The sequence below is a fragment of the Dama dama genome, chromosome 17 (genome assembly GCF_033118175.1).
Source record: "Dama dama isolate Ldn47 chromosome 17, ASM3311817v1, whole genome shotgun sequence".
Taxonomy (NCBI): Eukaryota; Metazoa; Chordata; class Mammalia; order Artiodactyla; family Cervidae; genus Dama; species Dama dama.
In genome coordinates, this window is record NC_083697.1 from 42,894,951 (window position 1) to 42,921,885 (window position 26,935).

Sequence of the window (26,935 nt, forward strand, 5' to 3'; positions counted from 1 at the left end):
TCTGCATATCTGAGGTTATTGATATTTCTCCCGGCAATCTTGATTCCAGCTTGTGCTTCTTCCAGCCCAGCGTTTCTCATGATGTACTCTGCATATAAGTTAAACAAGCAGGGTGACAGTATACAGCCTTGACGTACTCCTTTTCCTATTTGGAACCAGTCTGCTGTTCCATATCCAGGTGCATCCCAAAGTGGCCAATAATATTGTTCAGTAACGACAAAAATTATTTGAGGCCTGTGACATTTGTTCTCCCTCATTCTATCAGGCATGTAAAAATGCAAACAGTATCATAAGGACCAAGCAAAAAAGAAAGTAAGTGAGGCTATGCCAGGAAACAAATTCTCTCTGGTAGGAACAGCAAACAAAACGAAGGGGACAGAATTTGCTGAAATGGGATAGACACAAACGTAACTTACGGCTCTGCAGCAACCATCACCTCTGAAGCTCACAGAACCCTCCTTTCCACTCACACAGAAAGTTCAGGAGCAGGTCTTAGCAAATTTCTGGCTGTGGAAACTGCACCTTGAGTTTACCGGAACAAGAAAACAGCTATAAGGTGAATACAAAATTTCCCATTTAAATGAACATAGGTGAATTTTCCGAGTTTGTGATGCAACTCTTTAACTATCTAAAGGAAGTGAAAGTCAAAGAGGACCTACTATGCCCAACTTTTCCAACCTTTTCAAAAACAGTCAGTCAAATCTCTGTTGTGTCCGGCCCTTGTACAGTAAAATACACATTCTCTCCTTCCCGGCACTGAGGCCAGGACTTTACTCACTTCTAGTTAGTGGACCCCGCCCACCTTGCGCCAGAGGTAAAAAGATCCAGCTAAAATTGGGTTCGGACACTGGTGTAACAGTAAGGATATTTTTTTGTATCCCTCTTTGTGCTTCGTCGTGTTCTCCTAGTTCCATTCAACCATATTTTATTCATACAATAAAAAATGTAAGACTTCTTTTAAAAACATATATTAAAATACTGAGCGCTTTTCGCAAAGCTTCTTTTTTCAAAAAACAGTATTTGGGCTAACTGCCTTACAATGTTGAACCCTTGGACCAGATGGAAGTTCAGAAAAAAAGTTCAAAAAAAGCAAAATAATAAAAATAACTCAGTAGGAAGGCCCTCACTACGCAGTTTCGATTCTGCTCTAAAGCTACGTGTAACCTTTCTCCTCGGTGCCCCGCCTCCATCCCCGCCTCCTGCAGTGCAGCACAACCGCGACTCCGCCCCTCTCTTGCGCGCTCCCCAAAGAGCGCCGCCTCTTCGCCTCAGTCCGCCAGCGCCCGCTTCCGTCTCGCTTCTATCTCAGAACCACCCAGTCTACCCGGCCCGCCCCGCCCCTTGGGCGCACGCGTACTCGTCCGGGTCCGAGTCCGTCCGCTGGCGCGTTGGCCCTCACCCGACAGCCCCGCCCACTGACGCCCTCCCGCCGCGCCCCTGGCTTACGCACGCCACGCCCCTTGGCACCTGCCCCACCCCTAGGCGCGCAGGCCGTCCCCCAAAGCCCGGCTTCTAGCCGCGCACGCCTTCCCGGCGCCACGTGCTCGGTGGAGGGCGGTACGGGGGGCCGAGCCGAAAAGATGTTCTTGCTGCCTCTTCCGGCTGCCGCGCGAGTCGCCGTCCGGCATCTGAGCGTGAAGCGTTTGTGGGCACCCGGTCCAGCCGCCGCAGACATGACGAAGGTGAGAGGCCGCGGCTCGCCCCGGGGCCGCCGCGAGAGTCCTGCCCACGGGCGACCGGGACTTCGGGGCGGGGCGAGGCCGCGGTGTCCCGGGCCTCTGAACCAAGTCGCAGACATCGGCTAAAGAGAAAAGTACCTTGCTTTTGCCGAGCTCGGCTTTGGCAGCCGGCTGCGCGGGGCTGCAGAACCGCGCCCCCCCCCCCCCCCCCGCCCCCAGTATTCTCCTAGGCTCGTGCGGAGGATGCTGTCTTCCTTCTCTTGCTTGAAAGTGCTAGGATCCTAACTCTGAGCGCGAGAGATTGATAGCCATAGATAGATAGCTACCGTTACCTGAGCTCCACCGTGCCCTTATTTTGCTGTTTTGTTCAGTCCTCCCACCCGGGGAACGACGGCCCCAGGATTGTTCCCACCTTAGCTAGGAGGATGCCCAAGTATTGGTGAGGTGGAATGTCCTAGAGTCGGATAGTCACTGGCCCCGGGTTCCATACCAGGACCTCCCTCCTCTGCTGAAGTTGAAGGCCAGGAAAACACAGGTCCTCCGGGAGTAAACTACCTGGAAGGGTTTCTAGAGAAAACTAATGTCTCCCTAGGGAAAAGGGCTTTGCAGGGAGAGCCATCTGTTCGTGAGATTAAAAGAAGTGTCCTGCAGAAGAAACCCCTCTTCCACGTAATTGAGCTCCAAAACATTGTGAAGGTCACTAAAATTTGGTCGTGGGGGGATCTGGAAAGGGGGAACGGCTCGGTGGAGGGAGCACATGCGTGGGAGTCAGGCTTGAGGGCCAGCAGGACTGTCCCTGGCTAGGAGTATTCTGGATAGGGCTTGAGCTCAGGGTTGCCGAGGGACCAGAGGTCTGTCCCTTGTGCTTTCCAGTACTTTGGAAATACATCCTGCTCAGGTAACATCTGTGTTCTGTCTGATCAGTTCCCTACTTGGTTCACTGGAACCCCAGGCAGTGGGCAACCTTAGGAAACTTAGAATCTGGGAAGGTTACCAATGCAGAGGAAGCCTTTTTTTTTTTTTTTTTTTTAAAGTAGAAAAGACAAGACATGATTTTGTAGAAAGCACAGAGGTCATTGAGGGAAGGCATCTGGATTCTTGCCCAGTTCTGTTGCCCCCAGGCTAGTATGTCAGACCAGGTTTCGGTTTCCTTACTGTTCTTTCCACCTTACAGAGGTACCCTAAGTCAGAGCAGATTTTTAAAGTCATAAATTGCTATGCAGACGTAAGCAGGGATTCCTAGGTTTACTTCCTTGTTTCAGGTGTTTGGAGCCTGGGGCTCAAGGAGATGAAACGATAAGCCACTTTTAAGTGCTGACAGAATGCTGTGTGTCCCTGTCCCTCCCAGTGAAGGTGCATCCTTTTCCTCTCTTCCAGACTATGAGTTGGCCAGAGAACTTGTTAGTATCAGCAAGTGTAGCCCTTGGCTTTATCGAGATGGTATCCCGAATATTGCATATTTTTGCATTTGAAGGTTGTAAGGGAGGGAAAACTTCTACTCACCTAGATTCTAGGGCTGAGCCTAAGAATGAAATGGACCTAAAACAGATTATATTAACAAGAGAAAGGCATACAATTTATACTTCATATTTTTATGTGTCCTGTGTTCTAAAGGGAGAAGACCCAAAGAAGCCTATAAGGCCCCAAAGCTTGTATACCTTTTAAAACAGAGAATGAGAAATTGTGGGAATGTGATTAGGCAAAGGAGCCTAGGGGCAGTCAGTTGAGAAACAGGGACTAGGAAATATGTGGGGGAAACTAAGGGAGGATGAGGGTTATTTTAGTAGGTTTGTTTGTACAGGTCCATTTTGGTATTGACTCCCAAATCTTATCATCAGTCTCTGATGATAAGGACGTTCTCTTGCTGGTACAAGGAAAGAAACTTTCTCATGGGAAATTTTATGACCAGCTTTTGGATAGAAAAGGGGAGAGATCAGAGAGCTGTTCCTGCATCTGCTGTTTCTTAGCTGCCTGCACCTCAAGTAATCAATATGCCAGACTGGCATATTTTAGGGTGGCATGTTCTGAATCCCTTCCAGTTCTGACTTGGTTACAAAAGGGAATTGTTTTCTTAAAGTACCTTTCTACTCTTCTTTATTGGAAAGTGAAGGAAAAGCCCTCTGTGTTGTGAAAGCTCTTGAGAGGGACCATTAAGACCAGGACAGGTAGTAATTTGGCTCTTGTATTGGCAAGAGTTTGTAACATATAGGCAGGATATGAGTATAGTTGACTGCCCAGGCAGGATATGAGTATAGTTGACTGCCCAGCACCTGCTGCTTTTTTGGCCTTGTTCTTTTGTCCTTGAGGAGGACACTGTTTGGTTGAAATGATTAGCTGTTTCTGAATTTGGGATCCCTTGAGTCCCTCTCTGGGATCTACTCAACTTATATACACCTTTTTTCTCTTTTTCTCAGGGCCTTGTTTTAGGAATCTATAGCAAAGAAAAAGAAGAAAATGAGCCTCAGTTTACAAGTGCAGGAGAGAATTTTAATAAATTGGTGTCTGGGAAGCTGAGAGAAATTTTGAACATGTACGTATTCATCTTTGGATTTCAGTTTTTCAAATGCCTGAAAGTGAAAGAGAAAGTCTTTTCTGTGCTGGTGGAGGAAAATGCACAGAAATACACTGGCAAGGATGTTCTTGGTGGAAGTGAAAGTAAGTATCTGTGGATTGCATATTGGTACTTTGTGGCCCATTGTCAGGTGAGTTCAACAGTTCTGGGAAATCAGGCTGCTTCAACCTAATCACCAGGGTATTGCGAGAGGCTAACCCAGAAGGATCTGCAAAGTACCAGATTTCCTCAGCCTGCCCTCCTGGCTTCAGTTCATTTCTCCCCACCCCACCTCCCACCTGCTTCCTATCAATCTCTTTGCCTCTTTAACTCCTCTTCACTTGGGGGGAATAGTCTGTTCCGGGCTAGATCAGATAGCCTCAGGAGGCTGCATCAAAAGCTTTGAATTTCAAGGGCTTCTCAGATCTTAAAGGACACATGAGTCGCCTAGGGGTGTAGTTAGAATGCACATTCCAGTTCAGTAAATCTAGTGGGGACCTGAGATTCTAACCACTCTTGGATTAGTCAGGGAATGGGGAAGGTAGGAAAAGATTGGCATTTCAAGTCCTTCTCAGCTATGGGCTGCAGTTTAACAAAAACAGTTGTCAACACAGGCCACTGCAACTGCGTATTATTTGAATTACAGATAACCTATTAGTGTCTGATAGATGTAGCCTAATAATTAGAATAATTGTCTAACTATTGGATGACAGAAGTTGCATCCCCTGTCAATTACCAATCCTTTACCCTTCGACAACTCCCTGAAATGCTTTGATTAATTCATTAATCCAAAAGCTAACCTGTACGAATACAGAACAGCCTGGCCTTCCTGCATGGTACCAGGGCATCCAGTTCTCAGGCTATAATTGTGTATTGCCAGGTGCTTTGTTTGGAAATTGCCTCGTATCCCATCTGTAGATAAATCACAAAAATCCTCCAAGCTAAACACAGTGCAGTCAAGTCAGCCACTTAGGTTGGTGTCTTACATCTTTTATTAGATTTAAGATTGAGGTCAGCCTCCATCCAGTGCTCAGTCTTCTCTGCATTACCCACCCATGGCACTGCTTTCTATCATTGTTTTAAAACAAGTGTATTAAATCTAATCTGGAAGTTTTTGAGCTAGAATTAGAAGTGCTGCATCTGAGAAATCGGAGAGAGTTCTCAGAGAGTTCTGCTTTTGATAACATAAGTAGCAAATTTGCAGAAGCATCAGACCACTGTAATAATACAGTTGGTTTATGTCACTTCTCAAAAGAGGACAGAGCAAACTATAATTTTTAACACAACTATTTCTTTTTGTTTCAGATCTGGACCACCCCTGAAGGCAGGCAAAACCCGAACCTTTTATGGTCTACATGAGGTATGAGATGAAGATAAGGTTTATTTGACAAACCCTCAATGAGCACCTATATGTGCCAAGTACTTTGGCTGTACCATTATACAGAAAATTGTCTGTGGGATTATGAATTAGTTTTATCCCAGTATTAAGCCACAAGCATTAGTTAAATTGTAAAGAGGCAAATTGCTGTCGAAAAGTATTGCATCTCATATTCCTCAATCTATAGGCTTTCTTGGTTCAGTAGCCCTGTCTTACAGAAGCAGACATTTGCAGGATTATCCTCACTCAGCCTTTGCAACACACAGTTACAAAATTTTACCAAGATGTCAGGGCTTAAAAAAATTAAAACAACCAAATTTCTTGGTGAGTTTTGTCCTGTGTGGAGGTTAAGGTGGTTGTGTGAAAGGTCATATACCATTTCCTGCTAGAAATGGATGCTTTAAAGATTAAAGTGGCTGACTTTTTGTATTTTTTGGAACAGGACTTCCCCAGTGTGGTGGTGGTGGGCCTCGGCAAAAAGACAGCTGGAGTTGATGAACAGGAGAACTGGCATGAAGGCAAAGAAAACATCAGAGTCGCTGTTGCAGGTTCTTTAACTTTTGAAGTTTACTGTTGATAAAGATTCCTAAGGGTCACTCTGCAAGATTATCAATCTTAGCTCTTTTTGTCCTCTTACCATCATTATCCTTCCCACATTCATACAAATAACTCTCAACAAATACTCAGTTTTCCTTACCCAGCATGTTTGGCCTTACTTTAGATATAGAAGGTTAGGTTATGGAATTTCTTTTTTATATTTCTTTAGCTTGTGTCTGTTGGAGAAGGAAATGGCGACCCACTCCAGTGTTCTTGCCTGGAGAATCCCAGGGACGGGGGAGCCTGGTGGGCTGCTGTCTGTGGGGTCACACAGAGTTGGACACGACTGAAGCGACTTAGCAGCAGTGGCAGCAGCTTGTTTCTGGGGTTTTAGTACCATTTGTTCCCTCTTGCAGTATTGGCCCTAGAACTCTTTTTTGCCAGAAAGTCCTGGTGGGTAGATTGTTTTTTTCTTTTTTTGTAATGTATCCGTGGTGTTACCCCAGTTTTAAATCACATGGAGTCATAACTATTTACACATCAGAGAAAATGGAGGCAAAGTACAAGGTGCTTATTTATCACTAGTTACCAGAAGTGTATGCCTGTCCCAGTTTGTCACATGGACAGTTTGAAAAGTTGGAGTAGGTGCCTTTGGGTCCTGTCAGGGCTGAATGGCAGGATGAGGCCTTCATCGAGGAGACTGTGGTTAAAGATGCTTTGAACACCATCGCTGAGGTGGGGATTGTTAGCTGGATTGTGGTGTGACCCCACATATATCACATGTGCTTGTTAAATTGACTTTCAAAGTTCATGGTCGGTGATTATTTCATAACTTTTATTTGAGAGATTTTGCTGACCTGATCTTAATAAACGCTGTGTTAATAATGGACTTTGCTCAGTTCCTTGGGTATAATTTCAGAGTCATCACTGCTCTTTCATTTTTAATCTGGCAAGCTTCTAGTGACTGGGACGCTTCCTCAGGGAACCCTAATGTTTCAGAAGTGGTACTGGTAACAGCGGTAACTTCCTTGTGAGTGAGACCGATCATGTTTCCCATCATTCTGTCCTCCCACTACCATGTGAGGCGTGTGCATGTCCTCACTGTACAGAAAGGGAAGAAGTGAAAGCTCAGAAAGACCAATGTCAGGGCTGGGATTTGAACCCAATCTTGATATTTTCTCAGGCCCCCACCCTAAGTCTCTGCCTTCTGCCCTCTGAGGGGTCCCTGACTGACTCTGGTTTTCTGGTTCCTGCCCTGTGAAGCGGGGTGCAGACAGATTCAGGATCTGGAGATCCCGTCCGTGGAGGTGGACCCCTGCGGAGATGCCCAGGCGGCTGCGGAAGGAGCGGTGCTCGGGCTCTATGAGTATGATGACCTGAAGCAGAAAAGGAAGGTGGTGGTGTCGGCCAAGCTCCATGGAAGGTGATGGCACGAAACGAGGACCAGGTCCACTCCCTGTGTGCTGATGGCACGAAACGAGGACCAGGTCCACTCCCTGTGTGCTGATGGCACGAAACGAGGACCAGGTCCACTCCCTGTGTGCTGATGGCACGAAACGAGGACCAGGTCCACTCCCTGTGTGCTGATGGCACGGCCTCCTGGACACGAGCTGCCTGCCTTTCAGCGTCCGGCACTGCCTCGTGGCTTGTCTGTGGCTCTCTCCTGGCCCGGGTCGGGTTAGGAGTATGATGACTCTGCCTCTGTTCTGCTGCTGGCTGCTCCTGTGTGTGTGTTTCCCTCTGACTCTCTAGATCCCTTCTCACTGCTTGCTGGTTCCTAGGAAACTATTCCTGGTTGGCCCCCTGAGGAGGGATAGAACAAGTTGACAGAAGGGTCCCAGAAGGTTTTGATGCAGATCATTTCCATCTACTTAGCACCTGTGGGCTCTGTGCTCAAGGCCAGAGATAAGCAGATGCAGGGATCCGGTCCCTGCCCTCTTAGTCTAGTGGGGAGAATCAGCTTTGGGCACATTTTTGAGCACCACTTATACTCCAGCCCTGTTCTGGGTTCAGGAGCAGACAGTGTGAGACCCTCAGGAGACGTGGTGGGGGACAACAGGGGTCTTGTTGGCACCTGTGATGTAGTGGGTGAAAATGAGGGCCATGTGACCCATCAGCCTGGCTTTGAAGCTGGCTCTCACTTTCTGGGTGGGTGACCTCAATGAGGTGACAGAAATAATTTTCCTTTCAGTTGAGTAGAGTTGTGAATCAGATCTCATGGGACTTTTATGATCAAAAGGCAAAACCCATCGAGTGTATGGCACACGGTGAGCTCAAAAAAACAATGAGTGTTTTTTTGTCCGTCCCCATGCCACATGTGTTAATTCCTGTGGTGCACAAGAAGAGCCAGGGTCCTGGAAAATTGGCCCATGTCCTTTGTTTTCTGAAGCCAACTCTGATTTCTGGCAGGTCAGAGTTCAGGGTCCTGAGCCAGGCAGGGAGAAGGCAGGAAGCTGGCAATTCTCCAGCAGGACTGAGCAGGTAGAGCCTGTTCTGCAGCCCCTCAGGCCTTTCTGCGAACACATCTGCTGTCAGATTGGGGGGCAGATATAGGGCTTCAGAGGCCCATCAGGCCAACCCCTTTTTCATACAGAAGAGGATTCTAGGTCTTCTCTTGCTTCGCTCAATGGGGGTCATGTTTTTTTGACTTTTATTTTTGTTTTTGGCCATGCCACGAAGCAGGCAGGGTCTTAGTTCCCTGACCAGGGATCAAACCTGCACCCCCTGCAGTGGAGACTCATAGTCTCAACCTCTGGACCCACCAGGGAAGTCTCTCCAGCTCTTTGTAAACCATAACAGCTGCCTCCCTGGTTCAGATTACAAAGAATAAATTTGGGTCCCTCTGTCCATCACTTTTCGCTTGTCTTCAGTAAGAGACCCCCTTGCCGGGCTGTGGTCAGTGTCTGGAGAGGCTGTCTGACGGTGACCTTTGCTTTCTTCTGCCAGCGAGGACCAGGAGGCCTGGCAGAGGGGCGTCCTCTTTGCTTCTGGGCAGAACCTGGCGCGCCGTTTGATGGAGACACCTGCCAATGAGATGACGCCAACCAAATTTGCTGAAATTGTTGAGGAGAATCTCAAAAGCGCTAGTAGTAAAACAGACGTCCTCATCAGGTAATTCAGGATTATACCATAGACTCATATGATGCTAGAGCCAGATGGAGCTTCAGAGATCCTAAAATCCAGCTCTCTCACCATTCAGAGAATTAACTTGAGACTAGAGAGGTAAAGTGACCCTCTGGCATCCACACACAACTAAGGGTAAGGGTTCAGTTTGAGATTTATTTCTGTCATATCTCGCCTTGCTTTTGACAGTGTTGTGACTTCACACTGCATTTTGTATGTGTTTTGTAGCAGCTTTACTGAAATATAATTCATATAACATGGAATTCACTCATGTAAAATATACAATTAAGTAATTTCTAGTATATTTACAGAGTTGTGCTGCCGTCACCACAATCAATTTTAGAACATTTTCATTACCCTGTAAAAGGAATCTTGTACCCACTCCTCATTTCCCTTTTCCCCAGCCGTCAGTTCATAGACATTTGGGTTGTTTATACTTTTTGGATGGACTTCCCTGGTGGCCCAGGCGGTAAAGAATCTGCCTGCAATGAGGGAGACCTGGGTTTGATCCCTGGGTTGGGAAGATCCCCTGGGGGAGGGCCTGGCAACCCACTCCAGTATTTTTGCCTGGAGAATCCCCATGGACAGAGGAGCCTGGCGGGCTACAGTCCATGGGGTTGCAAAAGAGTTGAGTGAGTAAGCACAGCACATAGTTTTTGGACTGCAAATAATGCTGCTGTGAGCATTTGTGTACAAGGTTTTGTGTGGACAAGTGTTTTCATATCTGTTGGGCATGTGCCTAGGAATTGAATTATTGGATCGAATGGTAACTCTATTACTTTTTTGAGAAGTGTACATATTGTATTTTGTTTTGGTGAGTTCTTTCTGTCTTTTCTCTTTTTTAACATAAGTGAATAACATAGCATACCCTCCTTGGCATGGAATGAGAATCTCCTGGTAGATTCTCTTAGCTAGATCAGATAACAGAGCTGGTGTTCCCTGGCTGTCCTGAGGTTTGTTGTTAGCAGCCTTGGTGTTGAACCTAAAAGGCTGCACCTCTAGGCTTTCTGCCCTCCTTGGGAACTCCCCCTAATCTTAAGCAAACCAAGTCTGAGGATTTGGGGATTTATAATGAAAGTAACTCGACAGATATTTGCTTCACCTAAAGAATCCTTTACTATCAAAGTTGCTAATCAAGGGTGCTTCCATTTAAAAGGATTCTTCACTATTTAATTGTGATTAGAATTCACATTTTTTCAGGGAAACTCCTGTGACTAGATAAAGAAAATGTGCCATCTATAGAAAATGCAGTATTGGAGCTTGATAAAATGTCTGGGATGGTTGCTGTGTATTCTGTGGCAATGTTTAGTCTCTAAAAAGGTGTCTTGGTGAAGACTGTTCCTTGTTTTATTTAAGGAGACACCAGAGCTACATTTTGTTAGCAGATCGTGGCCGTGTGGCCACATGTCTTAGTAACGGCACCTCCTGTATGCCTGGACCTTGGCAAACAAAGATGGGTGGTGGTGGTTCTTGTCCTCCGACAACTGAGGGCTTTGCAGGAAGGAATAGGGAGGGAAATGGTATGGGGGTGCTGCAGGAGCAGAGAGCTGGGGAGAATTGTGGAAGGATTGAAAAGGTTTGCCAGCAAAAACGGTGCCTAAGCAGTCAGGGAGGTGAACGGACAGAGAGCAGGGCAGAGCATGTATGCAGTGGCCTTGGGAAACCACAGGGCTTGAGATGGAGCAAAGGGAACTCAGCCAGAGGTGGGGCAGGTCAGGTGGGCAGAATGTGACCTATTAAATTGAGGCAGCTGCATCAAACTCATCTAGCGCTGCTGCTGCTGCTGCGTCGCTTCGGTCATATCCGACCCTGTGCGACCCCGTAGACAGCAGCCCACCAGGCTCCCCCGTCCCTGGGATTCTCCAGGCAAAAACACTGGAGTGGGTTGCCATTTCCTTCTCCAATGCATGAAAGTGAAAAGGGAAAGTGAAGTCACTCAGTCGTGTCTGACTCTTTGGGACCCCGTGGACTGTAGCTTACCAGGCTCCTCCGTCCATGGGATTTTCCAGCAAAAGTACTGGAGTGGGGTGCCATTGCCTTCTCTGCACTCTAGCGTTAGGTGGGTGTAAACCAAAGAAGTACAGACTGTACTTCCAGAAGGGCAAGACTTTAATAAGACATCAGATACTAGGTTTGTGACTAAAAATGCCCACATTATACAGCCTCGCTTCTTTTGAAGTGAGTTTCTTTGAATTGTATACCTTCCTTTTTTGTATTCTTTTCCCTCTGAAGTTGGGTGGCCGTTCTCTCTATGATGAAGTCCTAGTTTAATAGTTTCAACACATTTCATTCACCTGCTTAGCTCCTCTGGCTAGGCAGGTGCCAGAGGAGCATTCCTTGAATAATGTTGTTTCTGGTCTGTCTGTAGGAGGGTAGTAGTCTTCCCTTGGCCTAATTACTGTGGCCAGAAATCAATACAAAGCTCTTTTGTGCCCCTAGCCTTCGACTATGCACGGTTACCTGACATCATATTACATACTGTACATGAATTCTTTTATAATTCTACAGGTAATCTTTTGATGGAGGTGTCTTTTCTACAGCTAATCTTTTGAAGGAGGTGTCGTTAATCTTATTTTGTAGATGAGGAAACAGATTCAGAATCAAGTGACTGACTCAGGAATATACAGAAAGCAGATAGGAGGTGATAATTGAAGCATTAACATGTATATATTTTCAGAACTTAACATGTATATATTTTAAGAGCTTGTATATTGTTTTTTACACACAGATGACTTTATTCTGTTATTGAAATAGAACAATGTGTATTTATATTTTTCCTTTCCTGCCGTATAGACCCAAGTCTTGGATTGAGGAACAGGAAATGGGATCATTTCTAAGTGTGGCCAAAGGGTCCGAAGAGCCTCCAGTCTTCCTGGAAATTCACTACAAAGGCAGTCCCAATGCAAGTGAACCTCCCTTGGTGTTTGTTGGGAAGGGGATTACCTTTGACAGGTACGTACTTGTTGTATCTGTGCTTTGTATTTTGGTGAATACTTTGCATGCAGGTGTATTATTTGCTGTGTAATTTGCTTCAGAAGTATGGTGTTTGGTCATATCTTATGTGTTACTTTAAATGTATTAGGTCACCACTTATAAAATGCCTACTGTGTATCAGAGGCTGTATTAGGGCATTTTGCATATATTAGCCTTGATCTTATCCCTAGGAGCTAGGCGTTGTGGACGTTCTGCAGGTGAGGCAGTCATGACTCAGGTTAAATAATTTTTTTGAAAGCTCCATAACTAATAGAGTCAGAAATCAAACTTAGCAGTGTGTTTAAAATGCCTTCAAATATTTCCACCATACACTTTGATTCTCCTATGGGCATGTTAAGATTTCCAGCTGGATAAGCTGAGGCAGCTATGTAGATTATGCTGTCTTCCCTTTGCTTACTTCAGCTCACATTTTTTGCTAACCAGTCTAGCTTTCATTAATCTCCTTAAACCAGTGGTCCCCAACCTTTTTGGCACCAAGGACCAGTTTCATGGAAGACACAGATTAGGGGGCTGGAGGGTAGGGGATGGTTTTGGGATAATTCAAGCACATTACATTTATTGAGTATTTTATTATTATATCAGCTCCACCTCAGCTGAGGTTGGGGATCCCTGCCTTAAGCCATAAGTGTTCCTTAGAAATGGAAGCTCACTCTGGCTATTTCAACCAGGGAGAAACTGAGTTGGAAAAGATGGTCTGAGTCAGTATTTCCCATGGAAAGCATTTGCTACTGAATACTGGCTTCTAGGATGCTAATTAAATGTGAGAAAGTAACCTTTCTCACATTTCAAGAAAGTAATCTTGAAAAAGATTACTTGATTAAAAGTCTAGGTTAGATAAAACAAATTAAGTTTTTTATTTTGTTTGAACTATAGTACTTCTTGGGGATACAGAATACAGCATTTTCTAAATCTTTTTTGTTTTTAATTGAAATATAATTAACATCTAAATTTCCTTTTGAAGAGCACTTGTATCTCAGCAAATCATGGTTGATAGAAACTGCTTTGGAAAATGCTGCTAGAGATCTATGAAATTTTGATGTCCCCTAGTAAGTTTTTATACCCTTTCAAGAACTCCATCTGAAATGTGAATGAATCCTGCCCTTACAAGAGTGTTTCTAGGTACTGTGATGCCTCTGTCCTGGGCAGATCTGACCGCCAGAGTGGTCTTCTTTACACTAGCAGACTGCGGTGCCTCCTGTGTTTTCCTTTCAGTGGTTCACTTTCTCTTATTTAAAGCATTAAAAAAAAAAAGCATTGGTCTCCAAATGATCTTCATTATGTGGCCCATCAGTAAAAGATTTGAGCTCATACCATTGAAAAATATGCATATTTATTTATATCATATGCATATACTGTTGTATTGAAGTGTGTTTTGTATAACACCACAGCAGAGAATTCTCTGGTGGTGGGAGCTCCACCAGGTGGTGGGAATTCCAGTGGTTAGAACTCAGAGCTTTCACTGCTGGGACCCAGGTTCAGCCCCTGGTCAGGGAACTAAGATCCCACAAGCCCCATGGCACAGCCAAAAATAAAAATAAATAAAACATTACAGTAAATAAAAATTAAGAGAGTGAAAGTTGTTCTTAAATGTCTTGCTAATTGTGACGGTTTTATACTATCATGGGGTAATGTCAATGCAAAACTTTTATGCTCAGGGTGAAGTTGTTTGTTCGTTTAAATCTGTATTTCAACTTTTTGTTACGGGGATATTTAGCAAGGACATTTGACCTAGTCTTTTTGGTTTAGGGAAGCTTCCTAGAAGGAGTGACATTTTTAGCTTAAGATGTGAAGGATAAGGGAGTTAGTTCTGTGGGGAATAAGTCAGGAATAGAGCCAGGTGAAGGCTGCAGATGGGAAGAAAGAGGGGAAATTCCTAGTTCTGAAAAAACGGCCAGAGCGGCCACAACAGTGCATGACTGGGGCAAGGGTCAAGGCACAGCTGGAGAGGTTGGCAGAAACTGGGTTGTTCTGGACCTCATTAGATTTTGGACTTTGAACAGTTGGAAGTAAGTGAAGGGTGTCTAGTGGAGGGAAAGAATGACATTAGTGTTCAGTACAGTGAGCTTAACAAATGTGCACACTCCTGTAACAACCACCTCTATCATGAAAATAAAACATTTCCTCAATGCCCCAAAAATTCCCTTGGGAATTTTGGACAGTGCTCTTTTGCACTCATCCCCTTTCTCACCCCCACCTGAGATGACTGGTCATCTTTCTGTTATTGTAAGTTACTTTTGCCTCTTCCAGAAATTCATCTACATGGACTCTTTTAATAAAAAGTCTAGCCTCTTTCTCAGCGTATTATCTTTGAGATTTAACCATGTTGTTGGTCATATTCCGTTGTAGGGAAATACCAGCATTTGTTGATCTAATCGTTGTTGAGGGAAATTTGGGTTGTCCCAGTTTTGAGTTATTAATTATAGAAGCCAGCATCATCTGTATGCCTTTGTGTGGATACATGTTTATCTTCCTCTTAGTTAAATACCTAGGAGAGGAGGGCTGAGTTGTATAATAACTACATGTTTAACTTAACAGGAAACTGCCAAACTTTTCCAAGGTGGTTATACCATTTTGCATTCCCACCACCGGTGTACAAGGTTCTAGTTGCTCCCCATTCTCCCCAGTACTTCATGGTGTCTGTCTTTCTAGCTCTAGTCACTCAGGGAGTGTGTAGTAGTATTTCTTTGAGGTTTACTTTGCATTTCTCTAACTAATGATGTTTAGCATTTTTAACATGTGCTTATTAGCCATTGGTACATCTTCTTTAGTGAAGTATCTCTTCAAGCTTTTTGCCCTTGGCAAAACACTTATAGGAGTGTTTGTCTTACTGAGTATATGTTTTTTAAAAATATATTCCAGATATATATCCTTTAAAGTGATGTCTTTTTAAGACCAGTTTTTATTTGCAGTGAGGTATAGTCAGCAGTTTTTAATTTTATAGTTTATCCTTTTTTCTGCCCTGTTTAAGAAATTACCTATGCCAAGTCTTTGTGTTCTAAGGTTTTAGGTTTTAAGGCTGTGGTCTATCTTGAATTTTTGTATATACTTCTAAAAAGCATTTGAGGTTTTTCTGCTTATCTTTTTTTTTTTTTTCCATCTATTTGTAAACATTTCATAGTTGTATGGGTAACGAAGTGAAGGGGTAAGACTGCTATGGGTATATAGGAGCTAGGCAAACATCTGAATGATCGATGGTGGTAGCCTCAGCTAGGATGGATGTAGGAGAAAAGAAATGGATGGATTGGAGGGGAATCTAAAAAGTAAGCAAGGATAACTGGTGGTTATTTGGAACGATAGTCCTCTATGTAAGAGTGGCACCCCCTGAGTGGAAGCAGCCTAAAAATAGAAGGACCAGTGTGCTCCCCTTGCCCCCATGGGGTTATCTCTGGACTTCTCGGACCAGGAATGTTCTTTTCTTATTCTCAGCCAATGGATAATCTTTAATTCTAGGTATGTAAATGACAGCCATCTCACTATCAAGTGCTTTGGAGGTGAGTGAGAATTAGGGCCTGATTTCTAAGGTGAGCTGATGTCAGAGCAAGGAGTTGATTCTCTCTCACCAGGGCAAGTCCAGGGCAGAATCCAGTTAGAGCTCAAAGTTGGAGCCCCTGCCTCCTTGCCCAGCCTATGAAGCAAGTTGCACTGAGTTCTTGTAAACCGGAAGCAGAGAAGTCACTTGTTAGTTCCAGAAGTCTGCTGGGGCAGTGGCCTGGGTTTCTTGTGGATTGAAACCTTTCCCCGCCCTTGTGTTTGGGCACTGTCTCAAGGCTTTGGGCTAGTGTCTTCCTTGTGCCTGTGGGTTGTATTTTGCTATCTGCAAGATCTGATGTACCTTGGGACTGTCAGAACGAGTTTTCCCCTGTCTTCCTAGGAGTTGCAAGGGGATCCTCCCAGTCTTCTGTGAACTGGTCTCCAACAGCTTGTGACCTTCGGGTTCAATAAGTTGATCAATTCATAAAATTTGCTGAAAAGACAAATCTACATGAGTGTTCAGAGCTCAGACAGGATGTAACCAGCGTTGACTGTATGATGTAGTAATGTTTCCAGTGGCAATGCTAACATTTCATTCAGACAGAAATAAAATGAACCAAGATACCCCCCACCCCCCGCACTTCTGGAATTATTTTGTGTCTTTTATAAAAGCCACAATATTATCTTTTTAAATGGTGAAATCATTCAGATTCTCAATTTGGAAATTTCTTAGTGCTTGTATGTGGTAGTTCACCCCACACTTTTCAAGAGACTGCTTCTAGCCCCCTCGTTGGCTCTTAACATGGTACATTGTCCTTTCCCCGCAGTGGTGGCATCTCCATCAAGGCAGCTGCAAACATGGACCTCATGAGGGCCGACATGGGAGGAGCTGCCACTATCTGTTCAGCCATCGTGTCTGCTGCCAAGCTCGACCTGCCCATCAACATCGTAGGTGCGTGGGCGGCTGTCTTGGAGAGCTTCTAGAATCCAGTCAAGTGGTAGAATGGAGACAACAAACATGATTTCCTTTAATCTGAAAAGATCAAGAAATGATTTTTAAATGGTTTTCATCAGGGAGAAGCTCTTTGTTTAGCTAAGTGTTGTCTTAACTGGCAGAGTTAAATGTATTCTGCATTATGGGCAGTAACTAGAATTGATTGTTTTACTTCTGCAAAATGTGGTTAGCAGTCAGGGGCACATAATGTCAAGTTTGCAGTTTACTCCAACGGAAAATGCCCGATAAGTCGGGTAGTGATTATCTCATACAGTTGCAGCTGATTAAACGCCTTGACATGCAGAAAAAGCGCTTGGGACGGAAAAAATCCTCCGTTTGCAGCAGCGATTTTTGTAGTGCAGGATGCCAGACACAATGCTGGAGGTTTGTCATGTGTCAGAGGGGGCCTGGAGGTTGGGAATAAGATTGATTGGCTTGCCCAGTGTCACCTCCATTGCACAAGTAAGTAGGACTGTGGTCCAGGTCTGTCTGACAAGTGAGTTACAGACATGAGGATAAGTCACCCCTGCATACTTCTGCTTGTATTTCCTAAGAACAGAGACATTCTGTGTAATGATAATACCATTGTCATTCCCAAGGATTGTTACAGTAACCAAATTCAAACTGCGCAGTTGTCCAGAAAATGTTAGTTTTATGTGTGTGTCTATATACACAAGCATTTATTTCTATTTGGTTTTGAAATTTTGGAGCCACTCAAGGATCACCCCTTGCATGTAGTCATCATGTCCGTTTCATTTTCTTTACTCCAGAACCTATTCCCACCCCACCCCCTTTTTTGCCCCTTTCTTGGAAGTTTTTAAAGGTTCAAGCTTATCTTGTGATGTTCCGTGATTCGGATTTCTTTGGTTATTTCTTCATGATAGAATTAGACTTCTTTGGAAAGAGTGATGTGTGCTTCCTGTCACTGGTGCATATAATGTCACATGGTTCACTGGTGATGCTAAACTCAAATACTTAGTCAAAGTGATGTCTGTGACTGGCATCTGTTGAGGGTCCACTGTGACCTCGGTCCCATGGGTGGCATATTTGGACATAGCACACTCCATGTTCCTTCATGTATTCTTTTTTTTTTTTTTTTAAAAAAAACAGGTTTGGCTCCTCTTTGTGAAAATATGCCCAGTGGGAAGGCCAACAAGCCTGGGGATGTTGTTAGAGCCAGGAACGGGAAGACCATACAGGTTTGTAGGTGGAAGACACAGCCTCTGAGTTTTGCTATTCCTTGCCTTGAATGGGTGCAGAGTGCGGGCCGCGCTTAGGGAAGGGAAGTACCTTTATTATGAGTAGCTTTTCGTGCAGTCAAAGGTATTTCTTTATGGGAATTTTAAGATTGTTTTCCCTACCTTACTGTTCCTCCTACTTTCTGTATGCTATACACACAGCTTATGAATTTGCAGCCAGCCCTGCAGAGCAGGGCAGAGCGGGAAAAGTATAGGCTGTTTTCTGGATACACCTCTGATGTGGTAACTTCTTCCATTTAGCAGAGAGGAAAACAGGTCCTGCATCATGGGCACTGCATCTGGGGATGTGGCAGCAAGTCCTCCGCTGGGCACATGCCTACATACACTGCACATAACGACTCAGCCTATTTAAAAGAAGAAATATATTATATCTAATATAGCTGAAGTTGCTGCAGTTGCAAGAGTTCTCCGGTCTGGAGATCCAGGCTGCTGCTTTAGTGTATCTTTCTTCAACTCTTTCACCTTTTTGTTTTTGAAAATCTTGACATTTTCCCCACTCCTGTTATAAACTTAATGGTAATGTGAACTAGACACTTCTCTTTATTTCAGCCTCCAAAGTCATCGGCATTTGGTCATCAGCTCTGATATAGGGATTATTATATTTGCTCTTCAGGGTAAATATATTCCTATTTTAATGGTAGTATATTTTTTATAATTGATGAAAACATCACAGCAGCCTTTTTGTATTTTTAAATTGAACACTGCTCTGAGTGTCTAGATTTTGTCTTCATTGTTTGTATCATCTTATCCTTTTAGTCTTTTGACCTTCCTCTTTGCAGGTGGATAACACTGATGCCGAGGGGAGACTCATCCTGGCCGATGCGCTTTGCTACGCTCACACTTTTAACCCAAAGCTCATCATTAATGCCGCCACCCTGACAGGTCAGACAGTGTGCTTTTCCTGCTTTTGTTTGAAGAAAGTCTCATTTGTTGCCATCGAGTGCACACATTGTACTCAGGGCATTATTTTGCTGAAATCTGGCAAGCTCCATTTGTGTTCAAAGATCTTTCACCAAAAGAATTATACTGCAGTTGTAAACTGCTTTGAATCTTAGGTTTGTAGTTTCGAAACATCCCAGGCTGTACTTTAAAAAAAAGAAATAACAAGTGGATCAAGTCAGCCCATCCACAGTGACAGCAAAAAATGATGCAAAGCAATGTTTTCTGTTATGGTTGCCATTTGATACTGCTCGGAAAAGATTAGTGATAAATTCCCAAATCAGTAGTTGCTTTTATTAATCATGATGGGCTACCCAAGTAACTCAGTGGTAAAGAATCACCTGCCAAAGCAGGAGACTCAGGTTCTGGCCCTGGGTCAGGAAGATCCACTGGAGAAGGAAATGGTAACCCACTCCAGTATTCTTGCCTGGGAAATGCCATGGACCAAGGAACCTGGCAGGCTACAGTCCATGAGGTGTAGGAGATGTATCTGATCCCCCTGAGTGTTTTCTGAACTTTTGTATTTGAGTTTATACAGAAATAAAAACACTGGGGTGAGGGCTGGAAGTGGCAGGGTCATGTCTCAGAGACGGAGCCATGTAATGTGTCTGTTGTGTGAAGCATGTTGACTTAAGGCCAACACGGGGGTGGCTCCCAGATGTACTGGTTCCCTGACACCTTCAAACATCAGTACATCTGTTTACCTCGGGACAAGTCTGTTTACCTTGCAGAGTTTTGAAGATTGGGAGGAGTTTCTGAAAAGCCTCTTTTAATCCAGTGCTGGCATGCGACAGGCTAGACCACCAGCTCTGTGGGGTAGTAATAAATGCTTAAAGGGATGACAGTGGTCATTACCTTATTGCAAAAGCTCAATGTTCATAATCTTTTATCCAACAGTTCACTTTAGGGATTCATTGTGTCTCTAGCTCTTTTAAGATTAAAATTCAGATCATTTTCCTCTTTTAATTCTTCTGGTCATGTGAGCCTTTAACAGAAAATCAGCTCATGTTTCTTTTTTATGTGATTCTAACAATAGTCCATAGATTCATCTGCTAGACTCCTTTTTTCTAAGCTGGTGTTATAGTATTTTTATGGTCTTTTGTCTCTGTTCAGTTTAGCAAACACTTTAAGCTGAACAACGGAGGTTCTAGGGCTGGTGTTTGAGGTGCAATGCTGAGGTAGGTGGTAGGACTCCCTTTCTGTAAATGAGGAGTCACAGTGCCTCCCCACTGCCCCCCATCCTTTTTTTTTTCCCCCAAACTTGGAGGTATGAGAGGGTTTGAAAGTTGGATCTAGCTAACTAAGGGCAGCCTGATAGGTGAGTCTTCAGGTCACCCCAGCCGTTGTCCTCACTGAAGGCTCTTGATGATTTGCTTTAGTTCCCCAAATACTGACTGAGCCCCTTTTGAGTTCCAGGAGCTGGGATTCAAAGGGAAGGATGAGAATGTTTCCAACCAGAGTTCCTAGCAGGAAAAAGAACTTATAAGTTTTTAGAGGGAGAAGACCTCATTTTAAAATTTGTGCTGCCTCTTAAGAGCATGTGACTTTGATAGTGTCTAAGTGGTCTCATCTGTAAAAGTGGTAAAATAATAGCACCTCTTTGGCAGGGGCAGGGGGAGTTGCCTGTGAAAATTAAATGAGATGATACAGGTGGTTGTGCCTGGCTTGGCACACACTGGACTGATGTTATTGACCTTTAAAGAGCAGGCCTATAGCAGACTATAGGAGCAGTGACTGCTCAATGGGTGCCTTTCAGTCATGGTACCTCTCGTTTTCTTAATGTCTGTGCTCAGGATGGAATGAGAGTGGTAACTTCAGCACCTTCCTTGGAGCTGTCATGTTTCTTCCATACTCTGAGAAATTCTGGTAACACGGATGAGTTAGCGTTTAATACAGCTTCAATAGGCACTTTTGAAGTATGCCCCCAATAATGGTACTTCTGAAATTGGTGTGGTACTAGTTCTGTAATTGTGTAGAAAATAATTATTTTCTGAAATATGTAATGAAATCATCTCTAGAGCCATGATCCCTGTTGGATCACATTAAATATGTCTCCCATTTTCTCTTCCTTTAAGAGAGGATGTCACATCACATTCTTGTTTGTGGCCAGTGCTTATCTTCTCTCTGAGAAATTCAAACACTGATGCAAGGTACTTGCGTGGTTAATAGGAATGTTTTAAGGACAAGTGAATAAATATGGACGAGGCCACTAACTAGAAAAGTAAAGCATTCATGAGTGTGATATGTAGCTGAAGATGTATCCCACCCAGCCGTATAGACAGACTATAGGCAGTGAGTAACCAGCACCCGCCATAGTATCTGGGATATAGTAGGTGTAATGAATAGTTGTTGACTCAGTTGGCCCCTATTTAATTCCTGTGAATGGCTGGGAATATGGAGGTGGGACATAGAGGTGAGGCCCGCATCCCTTGGGCAGTGGCAGTCAGTGGGTCATCACACTGACCAGCACAGAGGAGCCTAGTTAAAAGGAGTTCTTGAGAGCCTGTGTATCTGGGAATTTGACTGGTACGGGAAGTCAGGCACTGTGAGAAGTGCTGCTTGAGCTGGAATCTGAAGGAGGAGGCATCACCGGGTGGAGCAAGGAAGGAAGAGCATCCCTCAGAAGGCACCCCTCAAGGTTGGAGTGTGGGGCAGTGATGAGCAGGACAGAGGAACAGAGTGTGGCGGGTCAAGACACTCGGGACCCACGTGCTGGTAGGCACCAGTCCCCGCTGGCCTTGGCGTGTTGCGGAATTTAGTCTGGAGCCAAGTGCAGCAGGAGGCGATGAGTGGGGACTGTGAGATAGTTGGCGCTGCGAAAGGGTCCTTGGCCAACACTGTGCCAGCCACAAGGGAGAGAGACCGAGGAGAGGTTGGCAGGCCAGGTGGGCTGGTGAGCGGTGTGTGGTTATTGACTCTAGATGTGTAAGTGTGTGTTAAGAATGAGTGTGTGTGACTTCATTATTATCTGTTGGGTCTAGGAGTGCAGGTGAAACAAGTGTGCCCACGACTTGATAATCATTGATGATGATTAATGGGTACTTGTATGTCCATTATATTATTCTCTTTGTTTTGTGTATGTTTGAAGTCTTTGACTATGTTTTTTTTTTTTCCTAAACTATTACCATAGTCCAGTGGTAGATGATGGTGGTAGCCATGGTGAAGGGAAATGGATAGGTTTGAGAGATTATTGGGAGGTAGAGTAACAAAAGCCCAAGGAACAAATGACCTGAACAGAGTTGCCCAAATGTCATGCAGAATCACGGGCTTTTACATATGGGTCACTGTTGTTTGCAGTGACCCATTTGTATCATGTCTAAAAATACAATGTACATATCTTAATTCAAAAATATTGCTGAAAAATGCTAATTAACCATCTTTTAAACCTTCTGTGAGTCACAGTGGTAACATCAAAGAACACTGATCACAGATCCCAGTAACAAATAAATGAAAAAGTTCCAAATATTGCAAGAATCACCAAAATGTGACAGAGACACAAAGTGAACAAATGCTTTAGGAAAATGGCTCTGAAAGGCTTACTTGACATAGGATCGCCACAAACCTTCAACGTGTGAAAAATGCAGTATCTTCAAATTGCAGTAAAACAAAGTGTAATAAAATGAGGTAGGCCAGTACCTCTACCCAGTAGACTTATAAAATCATTAAGAATACTTCTAATGAATTTGTTTATAAAAGAAGAATAAACATTTAAAGCATAAGAGGAAGAACATGTACTTGGACATGTCCAGTGTGGTCTTAGTTATGGGTTTTGTTTTTTGTTTTCTTTTTAGTTTAGAAAATTTGGAAAGAAATTTAAAAATATATAATGGTTATTCCTGGGATGAGATCATTGGTGATATTTGATGTTTGCTTTTTTGCATTTTCCTTAATAATTGAAGGTGAATTCTAACTTGAGAAACTAAAAAGCTATTAAATATATATGGTAAGGATTTCCCAACCTCATCTTTTTTGAAAATGAGGGAGACATTAAAGTAGGGTTAAAGGCTAAAGTTTTGGCCTGCACAGCGGTGGAGAAGCCCATCTTGCCAGAAGAGACTGGATGCTGGCCTGAAGGGTTCACCTGTGTCTTGCAGGTGCCATGGACATAGCTTTGGGATCTGGAGCCACTGGGGTCTTTACCAACTCTTCTTGGCTGTGGAACAAACTGTTTGAGGTAAGAATAACACAGAAACACCTAAATTATGGAGGTGATTTCATTCCTTTAGCCTTAGAATGCTGTATTTCTTCAACCCTGAGTTATAGGGATTTTTATGTTGTAGACTTGTCTTTGAAATGATTCCATAAACTCGATTCAGTGTGCTTTTCTATAAATATTTAAAAATGATAAATTTTTAAATGATGCCACATTCCTTCTCAGAATGAAGTGAAAATGACTTTAAAATATCCCTGATGTAGAAAAGCGTATGAGGACAGCTTTGTGAAAGAAGGAATGGCCTTTAAATGAACACGTCATGAGTCAAATAGCAGAGGACGTAAGTCGGGCTTGCTCAGGCTCCTTGGCGGACAGTGAGGGGGACAGTCTCTGCTGCTGTGCCCCGCACCTCCTCGCAGCCCTGTCACAGCAGCCTCTTCCAAACAGCAGTTCCCATCAGCACCGCCCCCACGCTGTCACTGCCATCAGCTTTCCCCAGTGACACCACTGTGAGCCTCCCTTAGCTTGTCCAGGGGCAGCGTGTACCCCTGGCCTCTTGGTGACACCCTGCTCTTGGCTTCCACAGTAGTCTTCTCTTCTGGTTTCCTTTCTTGATGACTTCTGTTTCAGCCTCCTTGGCCAGCTTTTTCCTTGTCTCCCCCTTTGGTTGACTTGAGTCCTGGACCTCATGCTCTTATTCTGCACAGTGTTCACCGGGAATCCCGTCTATTCCCATGGCTTCAGCTGGCACCTTTCTGGCTTCTGTCTATCCTGAGCCCCAGACCCTGCCCATCCACCTGGCTATGAAACAGCTCCATCTGGCACCTCATTCTTTCAACAAGTAATTAATGGGAGCTTACTGTGTACCAGCAGGGACAAATACAAAATGTTCCTGAATACATTCTTGATGTGGTTTAAGGTCCTAAACTTCTCTTCCACTCTAAACTGCTTCCCTTTCACTTCTGTCATCTCGCCATTTGTGAAGCCCCTCTCTACCGTCTCCAGCCTCTGGGAGAAACTCAGCCCTGTTGTCTCCTTCCAGGTAGTATGTGGGGCTTCTCCCCTCCTCTGTACCAGGCACACAACTGTCCCTCTCTATCATGAACAAAGAAATAACAGTCAGCAGTTTATACAGCCTACACCCTCTCTTCCTGGAGGTAGTCACTTTCAACCCTTGATAGATTCTTCTGTTATTCTTCTGGAGTCTCAAAGTAACAGCTTACGTTGCTTCTGGAGTCTCAAAGTAACAGCTTACGTTGCTGCTTCCTGACTTTTCACTTTTGGCTCTTACCATTGACCACAGTATATCAAAACAACCTTTACCCATTTCTCCTACTAGCCTGTCGGCCCTTTGATGACTCAGATATTAAGTATCTTTAGATCCCCAACCCCTGTTGGTATTTAGCAGTTCAGTAGATGATGGATGGGTGAATGAGTGTGTAAATGATGACATGAATTAATGAGGTCACCTTATCTTAGTATCTGGCCTTCAGCAGTTTAGTTCTAGGCACACCAAGGCCACAAACATCATGAAGACTAGTTCACCCTAATCAATCCAGCAAAGCCTGTCTGCACTACAGGATACCAGCTTATTCATTTAAACTGAGACCCATAATATTAGTTTGATAATTTCAGCAAATGCCCTACAAATTTGTAGGACTGTTCTACAGCATTCCTTGGCTTCTTTTATAATTCTTAAGCTTTTTAATTAATTAAAATAATTCTGGAATCTGTTGTATTTGTCCTGTTTTAGAGTAACAGGTCAGAACCTGCTTCATCTATTCTGCCAACTGTCATACCTATTTGTTCTCTAGGCCAGCATTGAAACGGGAGACCGTGTCTGGAGGATGCCTCTCTTTGAACATTACACAAGACAGGTTATAGATTGCCAACTTGCTGATGTTAATAACATTGGAAAATACAGGTATGTAAAATAAGCTATTAAAGTACATTTTTATAATTATCGTTTGCCAAAATGAACATTTTCAGTTTTAATCTCCTTCACAAACGTTTAGGTATCCAGTTTCTTTTCAGTGTAGTGCTCATAAGCACTAATTTCTGTCTTTTATTTTCAAGGTGTTTCCCAACTGGTTCTCAGTTTTTGCATTTTCAAATCTAAAGGTCATTTTAAGCAAATGGTAAGGGAAGGAGATGGACAATATGGTCATTACCACAGGAAAAAGAATTTATGCTTAAAGCTGTGTCTAAAGATAGGTATCGATTTCTGGGTTAACTTCTTTAAAGGTCTCATTGGCTTGACTTTGCTCTCTAGTCATAGAAGCCACTTAGCAAGAATGGAGGATCTTAATAGAACATTCAGTGTACATTTAATGGGGTTAGATGTTGATTTTTGTCTTTCTTTTCAGATCTGCAGGAGCATGTACAGCTGCAGCATTCCTGAAAGAATTTGTGACTCATCCTAAGTGGGCACATTTAGACATAGCAGGTGTGATGACCAACAAAGATGAGGTTCCTTATCTTCGCAAAGGCATGGCTGGGAGGCCCACCAGGACCCTGATCGAATTCCTGTTTCGGTTCAGTCAAGACAGTGCTTAGTTCAGATGCTCTAAAATGCCTTCATTCTGTCTTAAATGGGCAGTGGAACTTCAGAATACTTTTGAATGAATAGATAAAAATCTTTTAAGGGAAACAAAAGATGGTATTAAAAACAGAACGAAATGAAATTTGTATGCCTTGATTTTTCATTTTATGCAGAGATTTATAAAGATAAAGCTAGTATCTTACTTGGCAAAGATTTTTAAGATAGTCTATAAAATGATTTTTAAAAGCTATCTAATCACTTTTCAGAGTATATGTTTTTAATTGAGAAGCAAAATTGTATTTCAGATTTATGATGCTGAGAATATGAACAAACTAAAAGTTGCTGTGCAATTGTCAGAAACAATAAATCCAACTTTTGGTGCTCTCTGGTGTGGCTCTCATTTCACTTTTACTACTATAAAACCCAGTGATGCTATTAATATAATTTATCTCTTCTGGCTGTGTTACATGAACTAAGTAATTAAATTGGGATATGGTGAAAAATGTATTTTCTCAATGTTAATAATTTTGGGGCACTTAGTGATGAATTTGTGAGGCAGGTACCATTATCCCCACATTACAGATGAGGAAAATGAGACACAAGAGAGGGTTAGTAGCATGCCAGTGATGTCACCAAGCTAGTAAGTGGGACAGCAGAAATTAAGCCCAGACAGTCTGCCTCCAGGGCTGGCATTCTTAATTGTTTCACTGTAATGCTTGTTTTCACTTCTGGGACTTGAATGGATGTGGAATTTATTTGAAATAACTGAAATAAGAGGGCCATAAGAGAGACTGTCAATGGGTAAACTACTTCCACCATCTGGAACTTCAACCGATCAAAGTTCCATTTGTGCAGATTTAGAAGAAAGCTCTCTTTTCTACATTTGTATTGAGTGAATCAAGTTATCCAAAAATAGTATCTTTTTTTATTTTGACTTTGAAAATGTTTGAGATATTTTTTAATTGGAGTCACTTTGAGTATTTTAAAAACTTGATATGTAAATGGGTGGTAGTTGGTTATTCAGTCAGAATTTGCTCAAATTCATGTCTGTTGAGTCAGTGATGCCATCCAACCATCTCATCCTCTGTTATGCCTCATCTGCCCTCAATCTTCCCCAGCATCAGGGTCTCTTCTAATGAGTTCACTCTTCGCATCAGGTGGCCAAGTATTGGAGCTTCAGCATCAGTCCTTCCAGTGAATATTCAGGGATAATTTCCTTTAGGATTGACTGGTTTGATCTTGCTGTCCAAGGGAGCACCACAGTTCAAACTGTGAAGCATCAATGCTTCAATGCTCTGCCTTCTTTATATTATGT

General features: G+C 43.5%; 1 protein-coding gene across 1 annotated transcript; it reads left to right on the forward strand.

Annotated features, from left to right (window-relative positions):
* The first annotated feature begins 1,504 nt into the window (after positions 1-1,504).
* On the forward strand, positions 1,505-26,004 carry LAP3 (leucine aminopeptidase 3). The gene is made up of 13 exons (XM_061164435.1): positions 1,505-1,682; positions 4,094-4,209; positions 5,536-5,590; positions 6,051-6,156; positions 7,409-7,568; positions 9,092-9,256; positions 12,062-12,220; positions 16,561-16,685; positions 17,838-17,926; positions 18,766-18,868; positions 23,020-23,099; positions 24,893-25,002; positions 25,445-26,004. Exons 1-13 carry the CDS (start codon positions 1,581-1,583, stop codon positions 25,632-25,634), a joined length of 1,560 nt encoding a protein of 519 aa, XP_061020418.1. The 5' UTR covers positions 1,505-1,580; the 3' UTR covers positions 25,635-26,004.
* The last annotated feature ends 931 nt before the right edge of the window (positions 26,005-26,935 follow it).